The 20,802-nt window shown below is 37.4% G+C and overlaps 1 protein-coding gene across 4 annotated transcripts in view; it reads left to right on the top strand.

Annotated features, from left to right (window-relative positions):
* STK39 (serine/threonine kinase 39) overlaps nt 1-20,802 on the top strand; it is a 91,506-nt gene that overhangs the window by 14,884 nt on the left and 55,820 nt on the right. For all 4 annotated transcript variants that reach the window (XM_051624288.1, XM_051624287.1, XM_051624286.1 and 1 more), the window contains exons 2-10: nt 2,425-2,537; nt 7,443-7,551; nt 8,870-9,011; nt 11,506-11,561; nt 12,903-13,012; nt 13,108-13,209; nt 13,403-13,536; nt 16,539-16,587; nt 16,694-16,759. In XM_051624288.1, the coding sequence (XP_051480248.1) occupies nt 2,425-2,537; nt 7,443-7,551; nt 8,870-9,011; nt 11,506-11,561; nt 12,903-13,012; nt 13,108-13,209; nt 13,403-13,536; nt 16,539-16,587; nt 16,694-16,759 (881 nt within the window). The remainder of the gene's footprint in view (nt 1-2,424; nt 2,538-7,442; nt 7,552-8,869; nt 9,012-11,505; nt 11,562-12,902; nt 13,013-13,107; nt 13,210-13,402; nt 13,537-16,538; nt 16,588-16,693; nt 16,760-20,802) is intronic.

Raw genomic sequence — 20,802 nt, 5'->3', positions numbered from 1 at the left:
AGTGCCAAGTACTTCAGTACTTGGAATTGTTTTTTCAAATGGATTTTATATATGGGTCCCACTGAGAATCCAGACTACAGATTACCTTTACTGTCAAAATACTGTATTGCTTAGAGTGCTCAAAAGGCAGGAGAAAGAAGAAATCTAGGTAGATTTGCTGTATTCTAAACATGGAAAGCTTTTTGCATTGTGAGTACATCATATTCTTGTGGTAAAGAATATCCCACTGCAAGTGCAAAATGTGCTGAAAGGCTTTTCATATAAATAAACTTTACACTGTAGTTTGTCCTCAAATCTCATGTCATCGTCTTTCAGCAGGCAAAAGAGGAACAGATCTTGTGCATAAGGATAGTTCAGGATTAATTTTGCAATCAGAAGTTTTTGAATAGTAGCAAGCATATGGCCTTCGGTTTTGGGGCCGCACAGAACTCAAGCAAATGATATAGTGGGATGGGGTCAGGGATATGACAGGACTTTTTTGTTTTGTTGTTGGGTTTTTTAAATTGAATTTTTCTAAGATGTTTTGAAGTGCTATTTTTCTTTAACTTGAGAAAGGAGTCAGGATTTTATCCTGGTGTTGGCTGAAGAATTTTTCAGTGTGCTTTTTCTGTTTGTCCTTTATATGGCCTTTGTATATTATTCTAATTTTAAGGTGAAGATCTGGTTCTTTCCTACAAAAGATGCATCGAGGAAAATCTTAGTCTTTGTTCCTGTATCCTCAATAGCTAAAAATTTGGTTTCTTCCCCCTGCATCAGCCTACAGTTGTGTATCCAAAGTAATGAGAGGATTTGTGTTTCAATGTCTACCAAATGAGAACTACATTGAAGTGCTGTAGATGAGTCTTGAGCTGAATTGTGCTGACTTGGTGCTTCCTTCCTTGGAATGTCTTACTTTGTTTTAAAAATCTCTCTTAATTATTTTATTACTTACATTAGTGGAATTTTTAAAGGCTTTGTTCTGTAAGCAAACAGAACAGGACATGTCAATATTTGTCTGTGACCGCATCCTGCAAAAACATGACTAGTTAGTCCTGTTGAGACTTTTTTTTTTTAAGATGAGCTCAGAATCTTGCAAAGAAATTCATACACTGAGTTAAAAAGCTTTGTGATTTGAGTGAAAACGTCATGTGAACAAACAGTACGTGAAAATAGCAAAGCAAATAACAATTAAAACATGGACAATAACTTTCAGTCATGAGGTATTGTCAGTGCTGTGTTCTGATGTGCAGCGGGAAAAGCTCTCAATTGTTCTTAAATCCGCTGGTAACTGAATCCACATCTGTAGAGTTTGAAACAAAAGGCTTTTTGTTCACAGTTTGTGTTCATCTAGGACATGCCAATTTCTGAGCATAAATAGAAGATAGTGTGTGAGCAAGGCAATACAACATGTTGCTCAAATCATGACTTACCAGAAATCTGTAATTTATATTAAAATAGTTAGAATTACAGGTTGGGGGATTTTAAATTTCTGCGTGAATGAGCATGATGTAATTACTTTGAGGAAGCACACACTGCTGTATTTGATGTGGCAGCAAGATGTGCAACCTGGGCAAAACTCTGAATGTTACTTGCAATAATTTTGTTCATTTAGTGAGACGTACTGACTGGGCCCAAGCCAGTGGGTGCTTGATAAAAGAAGCTATAAGATCTTTTACTCCTGCTGTTTGCAAATTAAACATATTAAAGGAAATTATTCTAATGCTTTCCCCAAAATCTGTTCAATTTCACACAAGCTTTGACCACATGTGATATGCATGCTGAGTAAGCATGACTGACTTTCTCTGCTGGGCCGTTCAGCAATGTGCATCTTCTCATTGGTGTGATACTTGTGCCTCCTGCACTCCTTACAAGAATCAGCATGTTTTCTGTAGGATTTTGTCCTAATCATGATGAATAAGCAGGAAGACAGGTGAAATGGCAGAAGATATGGTGTGTACATTGGGCATGTAGTGGTATTTTTCTGTTTGTTGCATAGTGGGAACAAAAATCTCGTTGAACAGGGACTGACTTAAAAGAACAGGAAGAAATAACATTGGATAAAGTACACACAGACTCCCTGCGTGCTGTCCCCCTCCAATGTTTTTGTGTTAACTGTGCAAGTCATGTTATTGATTAAAACAGATGTGTCCAAAGACAAAAATGTAATGATTCTCAAACAGTAGGAAATGCATTGAAGGGGGTGGGTGTGACTTGCTATGTGAACACATTATACTGAGTTGAACAGAACAGAAACTTAGAGGTTTTTCTTTTCCATTTGAGAAGTGTGCAAGCTGTCTTGCTAGTGGAAAGGTATGCATGTGGGGAAAGCACTGAAAAAGGGTAAACAGCAGATTTAAAGTTCCTCAGCAGTTTGGGGTTATTAAGTTGGCCACTGTTTTAAACTCCTGTTGTATTAAGACTGTGCTCCTTTTCTGGCCTTTTCAGGTAGCGGTGCTACAGCAGTTGTCCAGGCAGCGCTATGCAAACCCAGACAAGAACGTGTAGCAATAAAGAGGATCAACTTAGAAAAATGCCAAACCAGTATGGATGAATTACTTGTAAGTAAATAAAAGGGGAATATGTTACATGGAGACTATCTTTTGGTTTTTGCTTGGTCTGAGAGCGAGGGTAGACTTGCCTGAAAGATAGCAGTGAAAAAACAATTTGAAAATAATCTGAAAGAAGGATGTACTTCTCCTAAAATATATTTTACAAATGTGTATTTTCTAATGCCACAAAAACAAGAAATCCAAATTGGAATCTTGGGACAAACAACTGTTGAACTGTGGGGAGAGCCTTACTTCTTACTTTCTGGGGGCTTTTTTGGCAAGAGATTGCTGTATGGATGTCTGTCTTTTCTTAATACTGAGGAAAGATACATTTTCCTTTGGTTAAATGCTGATAAAAAATACAAAGGTAAATTCAGTAGGTCTCCTTAAAATGTCTAAAGCACCAAAACATGGCACAAACTAGTTGTTGGATCATTTTGTAATGATGACTTTTGAGGGGAAAAGTAGGAGTGGCTACACTATCTGCACAAGGAGACTCTTGTTAAAGCTAATAACAGGCATTAATCTGATAGGCCATAACAAGCCATTTGAGGAATGCTGTTTGTTTGGGTCACTGATCAGAGGAGGAAGGGACTTGCAAGGGGCCCTTTGTAAACTGGACTGCAAGAGTTTTTCCTCTGCACTGCTTATGGCAATCCAGACAAAATTGCAAAGAACTGTTAAAAAACAAAACCCGTTGCTTTCTAATGTTTCTAGTCAGGTGTTTATAAGACTAATGCATATTTATCTATTAGGTATCATAACAAGAGTTGAAGGACACAAAAGCATTCTCAAAGTGAGAACACTCTCTTCTGTTCCACAGGTTATACTACTGCCTAGAGACTGTGGGCTTTTTCTAATGCAGAAATTCCTGCCTCTGAAGGAAATGATCTCCTCAGCAGGGAATTGACAGTGCAAAAGATATCTTGAATTTGATAAAGAGGGTATGGTCCATCCAGTTTCTTCAGATAAAATGGCTTGTTTACAGTGGAGGACCTAAAATGCTCTTCCCCTGGTGATTGATGGCATTTGCCTTCAGTTTATGTAACAGCTTATATGAGAGATTGTGTTTTTTTTGAAAGAGGATTGTGGTAGTGGAAGCTGCCTCTGAGGTGGTAAGACTTCTGTCATCTAAAATATCAAAAGATAAATTCTGAACTGTGTTTAGAAAAAAGAACAGCCAAAGGTGAGATGCTGTGCATGATATATTAACGTCTACAGCCCAAGATGAACATTTTCATAAAACTAGAAGTCATTGTAATATAAAATGGTGAAATTTTGATCTTTTTTATTGGAATTGAAGTAATAATAAGTATTAATAATTAAAAAGTTAGAACAAACAAAAATAGGCAAAACTGCCAAAAATCTGTTATCCCAAGTGGTCTTGAGAAATTACTGCAGTTAGTCGCTTGTACAAAGTTAACCTTAGCAAGTGCTTGAGTGTCTTTACTGCTGACGTGTCTCCAGTGTTTGCCATATGAAGCAATAGGTCTCAAATTTTTGGTCCCATATTGCCTGCTTTTGGTATGAAGACAACTGTCCATACCATCTTTTTTGTCTTTTAATATACGTTGATTTCTGCTTTTTTATGTTCAGATTTTTGTGTTTCTTCTATTTGTGGATCTGTTTTGAGCTGAACATGAATTCTGTCTTTCTCAGTTCCTGGTTAGGAGGGGTATAAAAAAAAAAAAAAGGCTGCATATAACTCCAGTTATTTTATATGTGTATACACACATGTGCATGCATCCACATATATCATTCTTTTTTTTTTCTGGGAGTGGAAGTATATTTCAGCGTTGTCCTAATAGAGAGATTTAAAAATTTTGTGTAAAAAGTAGAGTTGTGATTCTGGAAAAAGGCATCATTGACCTTCAAAACTCTTGTTAAAACTAGGATCTTTATTTTAGTCAGTAATATTTAGGATTCTCTTGCATTTTTTTTAACACCATTTTTGAGCCTGCTCAGTTCTTAGTTTTCAATCACTTATTTTTCTTATTAAACAGTTTCTATTGGCACAGGGATGCTCTAAAACTCTGTTTGCCTTCTTAACATGCTGTTTTTTAAAGTCCTGACTCTGAGGGCTTACAGGTAGTGTGCACAGGCACCCTTCACAAATTCTCAGCTGTGTGGCCTTCAGAGAAATGGAAAATGCAGAAGCCTGGTGCCCACGTAAGCAGACTTAAGATTTGGGCCAGTGTCAATTGAAATAGAAAGGCAGTGGGGGAGGGAGTTTAAATAATACTAAGGCTACACAAACTGCCAAACTCTTGAAATTCAATACTCTGTTTCCTGCAATGTCCTGCTTTGTCACTATTGTAAGCTAAATGTAACTAAACCCCATGAGCCAAGGAGAAAGTTCCTGTCCTTAGTATTGTCCTGACTGGCTATCTTCCCCAGTCCTGCTTACCTGCAGGTTTTAAAAACAAAAACCTCAACACTACAAACCAAATAATGTTCTATAAAATGGCTGATTTGATTGAGGAGATTTTCTAAACTGCTTGCCTTTTTGCTCTGGAGAGCCCTTCAAGGCAGATGCTCTGGCAGAGCCCCTTGCCTCTTATGCCTAGCCCCTCAAATGGCCTTGCCCTGGGTGTCGGTGGAGAAGGCTCTGGGAATGCACCCACAGACCTGCAGCACCTGCCTGATCCCTGGGAGCTGGACCCGGCCCTGCGAGCCCTGCAGCTGAACAGCAAAAGGAGCTGTCTCCTGGTTGCTCATTAACTGTGTCCCCCACCTGCCCTCAGGCTCACACATTATTTGCAGCTGCTCTGGAATAACCTGGCTGAAAAGAAGTTAGCTTTTAACCTGGATGTGTTTCCTGATGCAGTGCACAAACACTTGTGCTAGCACAAGGGAGGAAGAAACAGAGGGATGAGGGGAGAGACTTAATTTTTAAGTGCTGTTATGGCTTTGATGCTGTCGAACTTCTAAACTGATGTGAATGTGAAGAAGGCTCCAGGGTGATCTTCTGGACATCTTGCTGCAAATTTTTGCTCTGACAGTTTATTTTAAGTGAATGCTTTTTTTTCTCTCACCTGGGCACTGTCAGGGAAGTAACTGAATGTTGTGGAGGCTAACATCTGTGTGTAGTGGCTCTCCAGAACTGCAAGTCTGAAATTAATACTTTCCTGTCTAAAATTTATTTCCTTATCTCTCACGGGGTGCTTTCAATTTGTTTATTTTTGTTTTGCAAAGACTCTCTTTGGAAAAAGTCCTCAAAGCTGAGACACAAGGTGCCTTTGGCCATGTGATAGCTCAGTTTTTGCTGACAAGTGGATACAGGCACACAAAATATTCAGAGCACTTTCCAGTTAAAGATAATGAAGCTTACTTACCACAGTCAATTAGTCAGATTTCTGCATACTATTAGTGTGTGAGTAAAAGAGGTGGGGCTTATTTTTGTCCAGTAGTGGCAGATAGACTTTTTAAGCAATTGTTGTATTATCAGCACGGGAAAGCAATAAAACAACACAAGAAATTAAATAGTAATAAACAGTGTGAGAGCTACAGTTAAGATTTGGTGTGGATAGCTGAATTAAGAGCCTGAGGCAATAATTTGGCTTGTGTTAAAGCTGAAATGTCTGCTGAAAAGGGAAATGAGCCCCACAACTTTCTTCTGTTTTCTCATTGCATGACTAACCAGTCATTCATCCTTCTGTGGTTCAGGGCTCAGAATTTGTCTAGGGAGGGTGACTTTAGTCAGCAGAACTAGCTTAAATGTGTGTCAAATTATGACCTGACATAATAGTAACCAACAGGTGTAATGAGATTAAATAATTCTTTAATACATACAATTAAATTCTTATTAGAAAGTGACTGTGATCTCAAGTACATTGCAAATAAAAACAACAAAAAAACCCTTCTTTCAAAGACTTGCTGAATTGAAGTTGAAAAAGTATCTGTGGCAGCTTTAATCAAAGTGGGGCAGCCTTGCAGCAGTGCTGGTGGGTCAGAGTGCAACACGGGTCCACCTGAAGGCAGTTGTTTTTCAGGGAGGGAGAGGAGGTGGAAGAGTTTGGATTTTAGCTAAGTTGGTTCCGTGACTGGCTCACTCTTCAGAACCATGTTGTCTAGCACCAGGGCTGTATCAGGGTTGTGTGGCCAGAAGTGGAGAGGGAGAAGTAAGGTTGTGGGAGCTGAATTTTGTCCAGAGCCAAACCCTTTTGTACAGAAGGGGCCTAAGCGCTCCTATGTAAAGGATAGGCAGGATGATAAGAGTTGTTGGAAAGGTGTTGCAGAAACATTATGTGAAAGAGTGAATAGAAAAAGAACTCGGCTTGAAATAACAGATACAAGGCAGTCATTCTTAATTTGTACAGCTGTGGTGTGTCATAGATGGTGTTACTTGGCAGTGCCATGTTGTGCATCTGTTGGTGACTGCATGCTCCCCTAGTCAGTTGTTGCCTTTGACTTTTGGTCTGTAACACTGCTTTTTCCTCTTATGCTTGTTTTTGATTGTGTGGCTCTGGTGTCCACCTGTCCATCCCACTGTTAGCTGAGTTAGTTTGTCCAACAGTTTCTTCCTGTCCCACCTTTTCATATCTCTTTTGAACAGGAAAGGCAGTAGGTTTTGATCTTACCTTGCGTTTGTTGTCCCCACACGTTCAGCTCTTGGAGGCTGCTCATTTTTCATTGGTTAGTCTGAATTTGGGGCTTTTAACAGTAATTTTCTGCTCTCAGAAGAAAATTTTTGTAGTTATGCCTGTATCTCCTGAACAACTTCCCTTGTCTTCTTCACAGTAGTGTTGTATCTTGTATGCAGATCTCTAGGTAAACTGAAATATTTTGGTGCCTCAGTGCATATTCTGTGCAAACTTCAGTTCTCATATATTATTTCACTTGGGAGATTAAACTTTCTTCTACACAAGCAGAACTGATACCTGCCTGTTATGGTGGGCTTTGTATTTCTTACAGAAAGAAATTCAAGCAATGAGTCAGTGCAATCATCCCAATGTGGTGACCTATTACACGTCTTTTGTGGTGAAGGATGAACTTTGGCTGGTTATGAAGCTGTTAAGTGGAGGTAAGTTACTGTTTTTTTCTTGTTTAGCTGGAGGAATTTTTTTTTTTTCCTTCTCTAATGTACCTTCATTGAGTTAATTGACCTAAACCAAGTAAGGAGGCAGGAGAGAGACTACATAGTATGAACCTTGAGGCATGTTGGTTAATGTTTGTTAAAGCAGGAATATGCAATTTTAAAAAGTTTGTATATTGATAGTACAGGATAAGAATTACCGAGATAAATTATTTTTGTCTAACTACAGTAGTTTTTTATTCTGAATTAATATACTAAAATTCTCTATTTAGGCTGTGTAGGGAAAACTGAAGAGAATTAAGTGTCTTCTGCCTGTATGGCCTTTTTTTGAGTTTCTTTAGAATCCACTCTATTTTTGTAAAAATGCTTAACTTTCTGATTTCATAATGAGTAATTCTTATTTCTTTTTCAAGGAAAATTCTTCCTAGGACAGCTATTATACATGTTGCATCCTTTTTTTTCTCTTAAACTAACCAAATACTCATTATGGTTTTTATGTTGATGGTAAACGGTATAAAAATCTTACTTGGTTTTGGGAGAGGAAAAAGGGGCTGAACTGTGAATGTTCCTTGTGGCTTAGAAAAGCCAGGCTCCAAAGATGTGCTAGTCCAGGTTGCTACATGATGTTTTTCAAGATTAGTCTTGATGGCAGCAGACTTGTGCATCATCATGTTAGAAAGCAAGAATAGGAAGTGCTCCTAAAATAACACTTGTTATGTCACATTTGTTTGAATTATTCAGTTAATTCAAAAGCAAGTGTAGACCCTGGGAGAAACCAGTGATTCACGACAGGAGTTTACTGTGAGCTGTTGAAAAATGCTTAAGTATAAATAAAATTGCTATTAGTTTCCTTGAAGTTTATAATAACTGAAGTTCTAAGTCAAACCAGGTGTCACTAGGAATGTTGTCATCACTTGTTTGCAGAGGACATCTCCTTCCAGTCTTGCAGCTGCATGTTTATGTTACCAACACAGGAACCATAACCTAAGCTGGATAATAAACCAAAACCTTTGCTGCATGTGTTTGTTTAAAAAGTGTGACTCCAGAATTTTTAATAAATGGTAGCTTAGCAAGCTGTTAGCAGAGCTTTCTGATAGATCATTTGAGTTTTACAGTATTCTTGACTAAAAACAGTACTTCGTTTTTCATTTGAATGAGGTAGCAGTGAGCTTTACTCTGAGAGACTGTTCCATGAGGTCTTTTCATGTAGACGCAAATATTTAAATTGCAGTAGCATAGAAAGAATGAAGAAATACAACTTTCTCTCTGTATAAATGCTTTTTTCTGTCTTGGTTCTGCAATATAGGTTCAATGCTAGATATAATAAAGTACATTGTCAACAGAGGAGAACATAAAAATGGTGTCCTTGAAGAACCCATAATAGCAACAATTCTTAAAGAAGTTTTGGAGGGTTTAGATTATCTACACAGAAATGGTCAAATTCACAGGTAGGCACTTATACATAGTGAAGAACATTTTCAAAGTTGTGTGTATAGTTTGTTGATGCTATTTGTCAGCTGCAGTTGCTTGGCTAAGCAAACTGTATTTTCTCTTTCACATACTGTAAATGCTATCTGTAATTATCAAATGATAATGCTTGGGCAGATGCTGTAATCTTGACTGCAGTTTGTCCTAATACTTAGTACTTGCCTGGTCTTTATCCTGTCTGTCTCTCTCTGTAGTTAGGATAGATCTATCAGGCACTTAAGTATGCCAGAACTGTGGTCTAGACTCCTGTGCCTGCTGGTACTCCAAATACCTAGTTCAGGTGTTATGATCTGTGTCTTGGTTATTGTGTTCCACAGTAAACCTGGTAAACAATAATCATAGAATCATAGAACGGCTAGGGATGGAAGGGACCTTAAAGATCACCTAGATCCACCCCCCTGCATTGGCAGAGACACCTCCCACTAGACCAGGTTGCTTAGAGCTGCATCCATCTTGCCCTGGAATACTTCCAGGGATGGGGCTTCGACAATGTCCCTGGGCAACCTGTGCCAGTGTCTCACCACCCTCATAGTGAAGAATTTTCTCCTAACATCTAATCTAAATCTCCCCTCTTCAAGTTTTAATCCATTACCCCTTGTCCTCTTACTACATGCCCTAGAAAAAAGTCCCTCCCCAGCTTTCCTGTAGGCCCCCTTCAGATACTGGAAGGCCTGTCTATTACAACTCTACAGCCCTCTCTTTATGACCACATGTGAAGCGTGAATTGGTACTATGAAACTGCATATTGGTGTGCATGCATATGCTGATTGTTCTCTTCTATACATTCTCTCCTCACTGTCTTCCTCAGTGTATATTGTGCAGATTTCCCAGGGTGCTCTATATATATCTGCTGCAGCAATCCACAAGTTGCTTCCACTCTTTGAATGTTGGAAGTGCTATACTCTGACCTCCCTAATTAATTTTACTGAAGTGAATTTGCCTTTTGAGGAAGGTACCTACAGCAGGCTCTCTCTCTGTTTAAGATGTTAGCCTTTTATGAGGGAATCTTTTAAACAAAAATCAGATTCGCTGTAGACAGAACTCTGAGACTGGAGATAGTGCAGATGTAGCACAGTAATTGTTCTTTGTGTACTTCTTATGTCTCCTATAAATTAACTGCCTCTGATGTAAATCAAGAACTATTTCCTCCTTTTGCAGAGAGAAAATTGAGATAAATGGAGAAATAAAGAACAATTATCTTGACTTCTGGTCTGGAATGTCAAAGATCTGCCTCAAACCTTAATTCATAGTCTTCTGTTAAACTGATATGGTTGCAGAAGGAACACTCATTAGCATTTAAGGATAACAGGACCCTTTGAGGTCGGATTTGGGAGTTTCCCTTGTCTATTCTTAAAGGATCTTAAAAAAGATGAGAGATAGCTGTTACATTTGAGATTTGTAATTTTTTATAACATTTAATTTGTAAACTGTGTGGTACCACAGAAGTCCTGTTGAAGACAGTACAGTGTGCATTCCTTTTCCCATGTGCGTTGTAGGTAAAAGCCGTAGTACTTCAGGGAATGCTGTGTCAGGTGATATTTGCCAGTTGGAGATGTTTCCAAAACTCTTCAAGGATTTTGTTCTGTTGTTGTGATGCATTCTTGTTTATGTATAAGGAAACAGGCTGTTACCTTTCACTAGTAATGTGTTAATTATTTTTTAGAAAAATCTTGCGAAGATTGGTCCACTCAAATTTTTAATGTTTGTGATACATTTTGTATGAAACATCCTGTGCATTATGAATGGGATGCACATTTCTATATTAAAAAAAGACAACAAAAACCAAACAAAAAGCCAAAATCAAAACAAAAAAAGCAGCCAGCCAGGTTTCTTCTTAATATTATGCTTGAGGAGTTTGTTAAATGGATATTATTGACTGTAAAGCACTTACTGAATTTTTTTACAGATTCAGTGTCAATTAACTTTTCATTATGGTATACTGTAGCAAAATATGATTGCTATTCCTGAGCTTTAATATCTTCGTTGGGTAGAAATCTACAGTATATTTACCTTTCCTGAAGATGAGTCTGTTGTCTGAAGAGATCAAAAAATTTTTTTCAACTTTTCTATTAGTGGTGCAGTTGGATGTAGAGAAAGCATTAATTCTTGCTTTAAAGCTCTAAAAGCTCTCAGTTTGTGAGAGTATATTTGTAAGAGGTGGCAGAACAATCTTTGGACCTAAAAATTTCTGTTCTCAAAATCTGTCCTTACATTCTGCTTATTTTACACGAAAGCTGAATTTGAGTCTTTTTATGCAAGAAACAGATTTTATGAGAGTTGGAGTTCTGCATTCTGTTTTATTGTAAATCAGTTACATTTTATACTTCAGTTCTTGTTTCTGTCTTTTAAATTTTAAAATGCTATCTTGTGAACGAATTAGTACAAAATATTTTTTTAACATAAAATTTGTACTTATGTACTTTCATACATAAAAGTAACCTCTGTACATTCTAGAGATTTGAAGGCTGGCAACATTCTTCTGGGTGAAGATGGCTCTGTACAAATAGCAGGTAATGGTGGTGGTACAGTAATGACTAAATAAAAGAAAAAGATAATTCCAGGTGGATTAAAAACAACAAATTAAAGTTTTTTTGTTGGCTTTTTACTATTCCCTAGTAAAGTTAAGTCAGAATTTTAGCTGTGTGTCTTGGTTCCTGAAAGGACCTCTTGACAATTGTCCAATATAAATATTTGTCTTTATGGAGATAATTTTTGTCCATATTTCTCCTTTTTAATGAATTTATTTATTTATTGCCTATTCAGCTTTTCCTTGTGTACAATAGTTCCTCTTCAGAAAACTGTCAATAATAATGGCATTGAATTTTAGGGCATTAAAAACTTAGAAGGTGTTTCTGAAGCTTTTAATCCTTTTTAGAAACACAAACAAAATCTACCTATTCTGTAACTTACAGGTTTTGCAGAAAAAAAGATATTCTTTTAGTCATCATACAGGCTGCAGAAAAAATTAAAGAATATTGCTTGAAGCTTGCTTCTTACTTGTCTGCTGTATTTCTGTGTGTGTTAGCGATGCAGAAGAGGTCCAGAATTTGAGTCTGTGATGTTTAACAGTTGTTTACTGGAAAGTAATGATAAAACTACATTTTGTGTAATTACAGATTACTTTTTTTTCAACTTTAAAAGCAGAGAAAAATAGGAAAAGTGGGTCAATAGTAAGTTACTTGATTTTGGTATAAAGCACAGTTTAAAATACTCTTATGGCTCCATTCAAAATGACTGTATTTCACCATACTTTGATAATCTGCTCTTCTTTTTTCCATTTATCTCCAACCTCTCCCAAACAGCTGCCACTGATGTAGTGACAGGTTAACAGAACACTACGTTTTTTTGCTATTTTGAAATTTAGAAAAAATATTTATGTCACAGTCTGCTATTAAATATATATATTGTTGATCACTTTGCTTGTTATCTTTGATTTGTCAAATCTCTGTAAGTATCTAGGTTATATGTAGTATGCCCTCTAACTTACTGCATTCAGATTTAGTAGCTATACAGAAGTAGCACCTTACCTTGGAGCAACAGCAGATGCAAACCTTTCAAACCTTGGCTCAGAGTGCACATCTGAAAACCTTCAGTGACAGTTGTACTGGAGTCCTTTGTAACCATAGTCAAGAAGACACATACTATGGAGGTTAAACTTGAGGATGTCCTAGTGTAGGTCTCCCAGATAACTATAGCATTTCAAAAGCAGTGTGTCATGAAAAAAAAGGAAGCCCTGCATTGGAGGGTTTCTCTAAGTAGATCTTTATGAATTGACTTAAATTTCTAACATGTAAAACTTTTGCTTTGTTGTTGATAGTTTAACAGGTCTTAACTTTTTTCCCCCTTCCCAGATTTTGGTGTTAGTGCGTTTTTAGCAACGGGAGGTGATGTTACTCGTAACAAAGTAAGGAAAACATTTGTTGGTACTCCATGTTGGATGGCCCCTGAAGTGATGGAGCAGGTATTCCTAATGTTAAAAAAATACATTTTTTCAGTCTTACATTTTTGGAAACTGAGACTTCAGCAGCTTGTTTTTCCTTTCTGGCTCTGTTCCAGGTGCGAGGTTACGACTTCAAGGCTGATATGTGGAGTTTTGGGATAACAGCCATTGAGTTAGCAACAGGAGCAGCACCTTATCACAAATACCCTCCTATGAAAGTAACAGTCACTTTGTATAACTTAATGCTATAAGCTGTATTACTAATGCAGCTAGTTAGTTAGTGCTACTTCATTTTCAGTAGCAGCTCAAGATAACTAAATATATATATTGTGTGGAATATTAATATCTTTTGATTTCTGCATGTCTTGAATTGATTTTGTTTACAATACCTCTTTTTTGGGTTTACTGTAGGTGTTAATGCTGACACTTCAAAATGACCCTCCCACTTTAGAAACAGGTGTAGAGGACAAGGAAATGATGAAAAAGTATGGCAAATCCTTTAGAAAACTAATTTCATTATGCCTTCAAAAAGATCCTTCCAAAAGGTAGGTCATTATTGCCATGTACAGTGGAATTATTTTTAAATATACAGACTCCTTGAAGTTCCAGTGTTAAACATAATTCTTTAAGTGGATGATTAGAATTTTGTAAGTAGCAGCCTTCAGTCATCTTCATCTGGGGAGAAGAAATTGACTCCTAATTGTCATTTAAATTTTCTTCTTTGGGTTGTTAACCTGATTTACTGTATATTTAAATATACCGTTGAATTAAAATGGTATCAAACAAAAGTGCTTGCTCTACATCTTAATTTCTCATTACATGTCATAGTATCTTTGTGATTTTTTTTCTTTTTTGCCATGTTTTGTGAATGGGATAGCCAAGATGATGAAAATATTAAGCATTTATTTGAAAACTGTTGCTGAGGTCCCAAGTTCCCAGAAGGATCAGTTTGTTTATTCTTTACGCATTTTTTATGCAGACCTATTTTTTTAGGTTTCTTTTGCTGAAGATTTGGAGGAGGCACTTTCTAATTAACATTACTTCTGAAGGTTATTTAATATATTACTTTTGTGAAGAGTTTCAGAGCTGGTATTTCTGGGGGAAAAAGCTTGTTCTGATAGAGCAACCATGATTGAGTATTGTGTGACTCCTGTGGGTGGTGTGTACTTCACTGATGTTGCATTAGCTTAAGTCCAGGATACTGTTGGAGGGTGTGGAGTGTCAGCAGCAATACTTAGGGAGCAAGTATGATTAAGAAAAAAGACTACATGGCAACGTGTTTATTCTTGAAATGCTTTAAATTTTTGTATTCACAGAAGGATTGTTTGTGTGCTGTTTTCAGATTCCCAAACCCTTACAATTGGTCTTAAGAGCAAGTCGTGAAGCTTTAAGCTTAGCACCCTGGTTTGGCTGCTTATAGATACTATTGAAATGTGTTCTGCGTAATCAAGCTTCTTTTTATTTCCAGTGTCCAGCAATTTTCAGGGAAATATTATGTTGGTATGAAAACACGAGAAGTAAATAATTAAAATTGTTTTCCTTCTCACCTTGAATACACAGTACTGAGTTACCTGATCTGTAGTTATGACATCAGTGTTGAAACACTAGTGTTTAAACTAATTAACACTGTTGATTACACTGATATTTACATGTGTGTATTGTCTTCATACTCTTTATTGTCTTGAATTGAACAATTAGACCAGCAGATCAGTGATTAGATCTGTGTGCCAGTTATTCCAATGGAGTCCTTATATTGTGGGGTCGTCGCTATTTTTTGTGTTTCTCCCAAGCCAGGATTTAATTTTGCTTGGATATACCTCCATAGTCATCATGTCAACTGTGGGATAAGTGCCTGCTCTTTGTGGCAAATTCTAGAACTGGCATTATGCTGTTGTCTCAGATCATAATGTTTTATTTGGGGGATCTGGATGTGGAGGTTTTCTCTCTTTCCCCAGTGCCAAGGATGTTGTTTACAGTTCTCAGCTGACTGCAGCTATCTGTGTGGAAAACAGACTAGAGAGCATGCCCAGGCCAGTTCAGAGGTGTCTGGCCTAATTAATGGTAGAGGAATGGAGAACACTAGTTTGGATACTAAGACTAGAACTTTTAACTATGTATATCCCTGTCATGAGATGTGATGGTACACAGAAGCTTGTCTTATGGTTAAGAGTTAATTGGAGATAGAACTTTGAAACCTTGACACAGAAACTGATTTTTTTTTTTAATTTTTTTTTTTTTATTAAACAGTTCTGGTTCCTTTTTGCTCATACAAGGTTTATGTGTGAATTACTGCTGAGCCTGGTGGTCCCTACAGTACCACTACTAAGAACTGCTTTACTGTAGTTTGGAGTATTGAGTTTGGTGCTTTGGAGGGGAAGAAAAATAAGCACTCTATGGAACTACTGCCTGTCTAAACTGATTGCTTTTTGTTCGTATCAGGAGTTGTTTCATTATTTCTAGCAGGACTGAACTAATATATACATACACACTACTTACTTCACCTCTTCACTTATTCTTCAGATACATCCTCAGAGAAATAGACTAGTATGGATTTCGGGGTTGGATTTTTTTTTGAGGTGGAAATTTTCCAAATGGAAGCTTTTCATTGTTTTACCTAGTTTGTGCTATATTCAATCTTATGCTTTAGTTAAAATGGAAAATTATAGCAGACATTGCTTCTGTTTATTTAGAAACTATGAATCTTGGAGTCTTGGATAGTGGTATGGGCTCCTAATGGAAAGAATAAAAAGAATCTAGTGAATTATATTTCATCCCAAGAAATGTTTAACTTTCTCCCCATATTCTGCTTCTGTACCAGAGTCTCACTTTGAGTAGATAAATAACTTTTTAGATCCTTTAAGTTAGGGAAAACAAATCCTGCTGTTAAAATCCTATACTTAAGTAGCTGTGAGATTGTGATTATCAGTTGAAGACAAAAAAATATAAACTTCACAATTATAGGAAGAAAAAAACTTGAACAGGACTGCAAGTAAAAGTGAAATGTTTGGGTTTTGACCTTACAACTGTTGCTTTGATTTTTGTCTGTTTGGTTGGAAGATGCTCCCAATGACTTTCTTCTTGGTCAATGCATCATGTTAATAATGTCAGTATAGTTTCTTGTGAATACCTGCTGACATCAATGAAATAAAAGAATGCTGGTAGCAGGTATTGATACTGCTATTTGGGAAATGTAATTATTCTTTTATTGCTGTGGAGCAAAGTTCAGGTGCTTTCAAAGTCACTTGGGGAAGAACATGATACCTGCCTGTTTGTTTGAAGAGTAAAATGCATTTATCTAATGCAGGGGGGAAACTTAGAGACTGATTTTTTTTTTTTTTTTTTGGTATTTTTGCTGTAGGGAGGCTTAATTTTTTCATGGGTGGTAAGTGAGTACGTGTGAATTAATTCAATAGCTGTTACCATTCATTCCCCATTCATACAGTACTAATTCAGAAGTATTAGAGACGTACCATTTGACTAACGTCTTGTACTGTATTCACTGAAAGGGGTCTTTGTTTTCTGTTCTAATTTATTATTGATCTTTCAGGCCCACAGCAGCAGAACTTTTAAAATGCAAATTTTTCCAGAAAGCCAAGGTAAAACGTTTAACCCTATGAGTAAATTTTGCTCTGCCTTAAAATCTACATGAAATTTCTTCTTTCCTTGTATTGATTTTTAACTGAATAAATGTTGGTTTTGCAGAACAGAGAATACCTGATTGAAAAGCTTCTCACTAGAACACCTAATATAGCACAAAGAGCAAAAAAGGTGAGTGTATTCACATCTTTTTCTTGACAGGTGTGCAAGAGCAAGCAGGGACTGTTCAGTTGCCTTACATTTTAGTTGGCTGACTGAGCCATTCTCTTATGCAGTCCTTCATAGAATGACTGTTGAACGAATGGTTTCTGCAGCCTAACTTTCTCCTGGAAGCCCAGAGGCATTTTGACTTCTTTTCTGGCCTTGCCAAAAAGATCTATGGTATTTGTCATCATACAGGGCACAGTTTTTACCTAGTCCCTTTTAGAAAGCTACAGGTGAAATGGCTGTGGAAAAAAAAAAGTTATCTCCAAGCATATAGGTTCATGAACTGCAGAACTGGTGTCTTCATTAATCACCTAGAGTAAGGGTGAAGATGCTATAAATTGTGTTTATTGAAGACTACCTGATTTTTGGGATTATTTCAAACGTAATGCCCAAATGTATGGCAGCCTGGTCCAAGCTCTGCAAGAGTGCTGCGGAGTTATTCAGTCCAGTGGAGCCTTATCCCACAGGTGATGGTGTTAAACCCACAGCTGTGGTGTATGATGGTATTTCTGTGGTGCCTTTGGCACTTGTGTAAATGAGTTTGCTAGGTCTTGTGCAGCAGAATTAAGAAAAAGAATTCTTAACAGGTAAGTATTTTAAAGCTGAAGTATGAAGCGAACTACTGTTCATAACAGCTAATAATAAGCAAGAACAAATGTAGACTCCTGCTAACTGTGAGAAATTATGGAACTTCTTTTCTGTGGTGTCTTAACTCACTGTGTCTCTTCAGCATGAAGACCTTGGCTGGGGATTACTGAGCCTTTGGAGGTGACAGGGTAGTGTGCTGAGTCCAGCTTTCCAAAAGCTGGCTTTCTGGGAGGATGTTTTGAGGAAACAGCACTTCAGGAAGGGAACTATTGCAGCCCTTGTTGGCACATTAATTAGGCTTTGGTTACCTGAACTGACACCAGTAAGATTTTCTGTTGTCTGTGAATACTGGTTTGGCATAATTGTGGAACACTTGACTGGTTTGTACGGCTGGTGGCCTGTATTTGGAAGATACTGTCAGCAAGATCTGAGTGCTTTAAGTTGCTTCTAATCTTCTTTTAGGTGGAAGTAATTTGGGAAGTCAGCGGCAATGATGGGGCTTTGGGAGGCTGGAGCAGAGAGCTGGAATGAGGCGGCTTGTAGGACGAGGGTGCTGAGCAGGTGCGGAGTCTGCCGGGTGCAGAGGAAGGGTGGGCGTAGCTCAGCGCTTTGGCCATGTGGTGGCAGCAATGCCCAAGTAAAAAACGGGGCAGGCATCATGGGCGATTCATTTTAAGCCTTGGGCTCTAGAGGAGCAATTTAGACATGTTTTAGTACCAGGCAGGATTCTGATCGTGCGTGTGCCACGTGAGATTAGTCTCCCAGTTGTGTCCTCAGGTCAGCTTTAGACACTGCAGCTTAACTCATATACACATGGATGTGTTTCTTTAAATAACTTAGCATCTGGAATTGCAAAATGAATGCAGGGTAGCCTCCCATACACCACCAGAAATAATTTTCTGAATTACTTTTTTGACAGTTATTTCTAGTTTAGAAGAGAAGTGATCAAAGAAATCAAAGCTGTACTGTGCTAGAGACAAATTAATCTTTTAATTACAGCATAAATGGAAAAAGTATTTAGGTTTTAGCTAATGAAAATACTTAATTATTTATATTCTAAAAAGCAACAATATTAAAATTCGTCAGGGATTTAAGATTTAATTAACTTGTTACAACTTTGCATGTAGTCGTAGTTTGAAGATACCATAAAATATAAATTTATTTTAATATTAAAACTCGGTTTTAATTAGAAAAAGCTTATTTGGTTGCTCAAACATTAGCATGTAAAATGTCTAAAAAATCACTTTTGGATAAGTAACTCCTGTGATGGAAAAAAATAATGTCACTAGGGCAAGAGATGGGAAGAAGCTGGTGTCATCACTGCTGAAATAATCTTCTGTAGCACTTGGTGCGAAATGCCTACAACCGATGATCTGTAGCGCTGCCACTAGCACAGATGTCAGATCTGTCTTGCAGTTATTTCATTTTTCTTGCATTTACCACCATGTGTAATTACTTTGCCTTGTTGCCCAGAACTCGAGCCTCAGTTTAGTTTTAACTTAAAATTCTTTTCTCTTGACATAGTGTTCTCATGTTTTGCTTCTGCCTTTACAGCTTATACTTGGCAACTGTTTCGACTAAGTACCAGTTCTAGTCTGTTTGTGAAATTCTGAAAGCAGGTACACATGGTCTTTTATGTGTGAGGAAAACAGTTGATGCTTTAAAGATGTCCTGTTTTAAACCCCAAATTGATAATTAAAAAATACCTACATTATGTGTTTGCAATACTGATTAACATCAGAATTGTAAACTACATTCCTATGTGCTGATTCCCCTATCCCAGTGTTACTTTATTTGCTTTTAATTCTGCTAATTTTTACATGATGCCCTTCTTCCTGGCCCTGTCCTAGTAATTAAGGGATAACACTGAATTACAGAATCACAGAATCTTAGGGGTTGGAAGGGACCTTGAAAGATCATCTAGTCCAACCTCCCTGCCAGAGCAGGGTCACCTAGAGTACATCACCCAGGAACGCATCCAGGCGGGTTTTGAATGTCTCCAGTGAAGGAGACTCCACAACCTCTCTGGGCAGCCTGTTCCAGTGCTCTGTCACTCTCACAGTAAAACACTCTGAAACATCTCTGGAATTTACTTGCCCAGGAGGAACATGTCTTGCCTCTTTCTGTACAGAACCTGCTTAAGTGTGTATCAGTGCTGATCCAGAGAACTGAATGGTACACCATACAACTTCATACGGGCAATTCAGAGTTTCATTAATGTGACTATTCACTTGTAAGAGGATTACTGGTTTCAGGAAGAACTGGAGAAAAGACTGTGGTGAATATGTGAGCTTAGTGTAGTTCGGTGAGCAGGGACATGTTCTGAGGCCCCTCTTTGGTTATTGATAGCAATATGGGAACCCTGATTGTAGCCTCTCCTTTGTTAGGTGGTATGACTGGTAGAGCAGCCTGCCCTGACCTGCTCGGATCAGGGCTGTGTACGTCCCTGCTATTCAGCAGCTTAGCAAGAGTTTAGATATGCTATATTAGCACATGTTGAAATAGTTTTAATTTTGAACTGAGTACTAAGTCATTTTGTTTGTGATTAGAATTGCTGTATTGGAATGGAGAAAATTTGAAATCACTTCCAAAATTCCACAGTCGGTTCTTAAATCTTGTCACACTAAAAAATTAATTATAACTGTAAGTACTCTGATGCCCAAAGGCCCTGGGTCAATTTTGTGGTTTTATAATCCTGTTTCTTTAATTTTGAAGATCTCCTGCATGACTGCCACTTTTACAAAATTAACAGGGAAAAAACATGTTTACCCAGAACACTGCTACAGATTTAAAAAATAGTGCAACTGTTTTTATATTGTTGGCTATTACTAGAAAAAATAGAGGAGAAATTAGCATTCATTTTGCTTATTTTTAAGAAGTTGTTGGAAGTCAATCTTAATGGAAACACTTCTTAATGAAAACATAAAAAGTAAATTTGACAAAAATTCACATAATCAGAAAGCAGTGCCTGCATTATTGGGTAGTCAAAGTGGAAGGTTTTTCAAGGGGCAGACACATGTAGTTGCATTCGCTTGGTTTTAATATTTCAAATAAAGGAAAAAGATTGCTGTCTGCATTTCTGTCAGGTTTGCTTAAATGCAGTTGTGCCATCAGATACAAGGAGTTTGATACGGAATATGGGTTTATCTGTCCTTTCTTTCATAGGGTGCTTTTACCATCTGTATAGAGTTTGTGAGGTTGGATTTTGTGCCCTAAAAAGGAGCTAATCTAGTACAGAATAGATGAGCTTTAAAAAAACCTGCAGGATAGTTGGCTCAGGTGAGTGTCTTTTCTACTTCAGATGTCCATAAGCATCTCTACAATAATTTGCATTACTTTTAGCAGAATTTAAAACTCACACGTGATACATCTTAATAATTAAAAAGTTATTATCTCCCTTATTGGATAGTGTTTTCCAG

The sequence above is a fragment of the Apus apus genome, chromosome 6 (genome assembly GCF_020740795.1).
Source record: "Apus apus isolate bApuApu2 chromosome 6, bApuApu2.pri.cur, whole genome shotgun sequence".
NCBI lineage: Eukaryota > Metazoa > Chordata > Aves > Apodiformes > Apodidae > Apus > Apus apus.
Note: the sequence above shows the minus strand (reverse complement) of the source record. Positions and strands in the feature narration are given on the sequence as shown.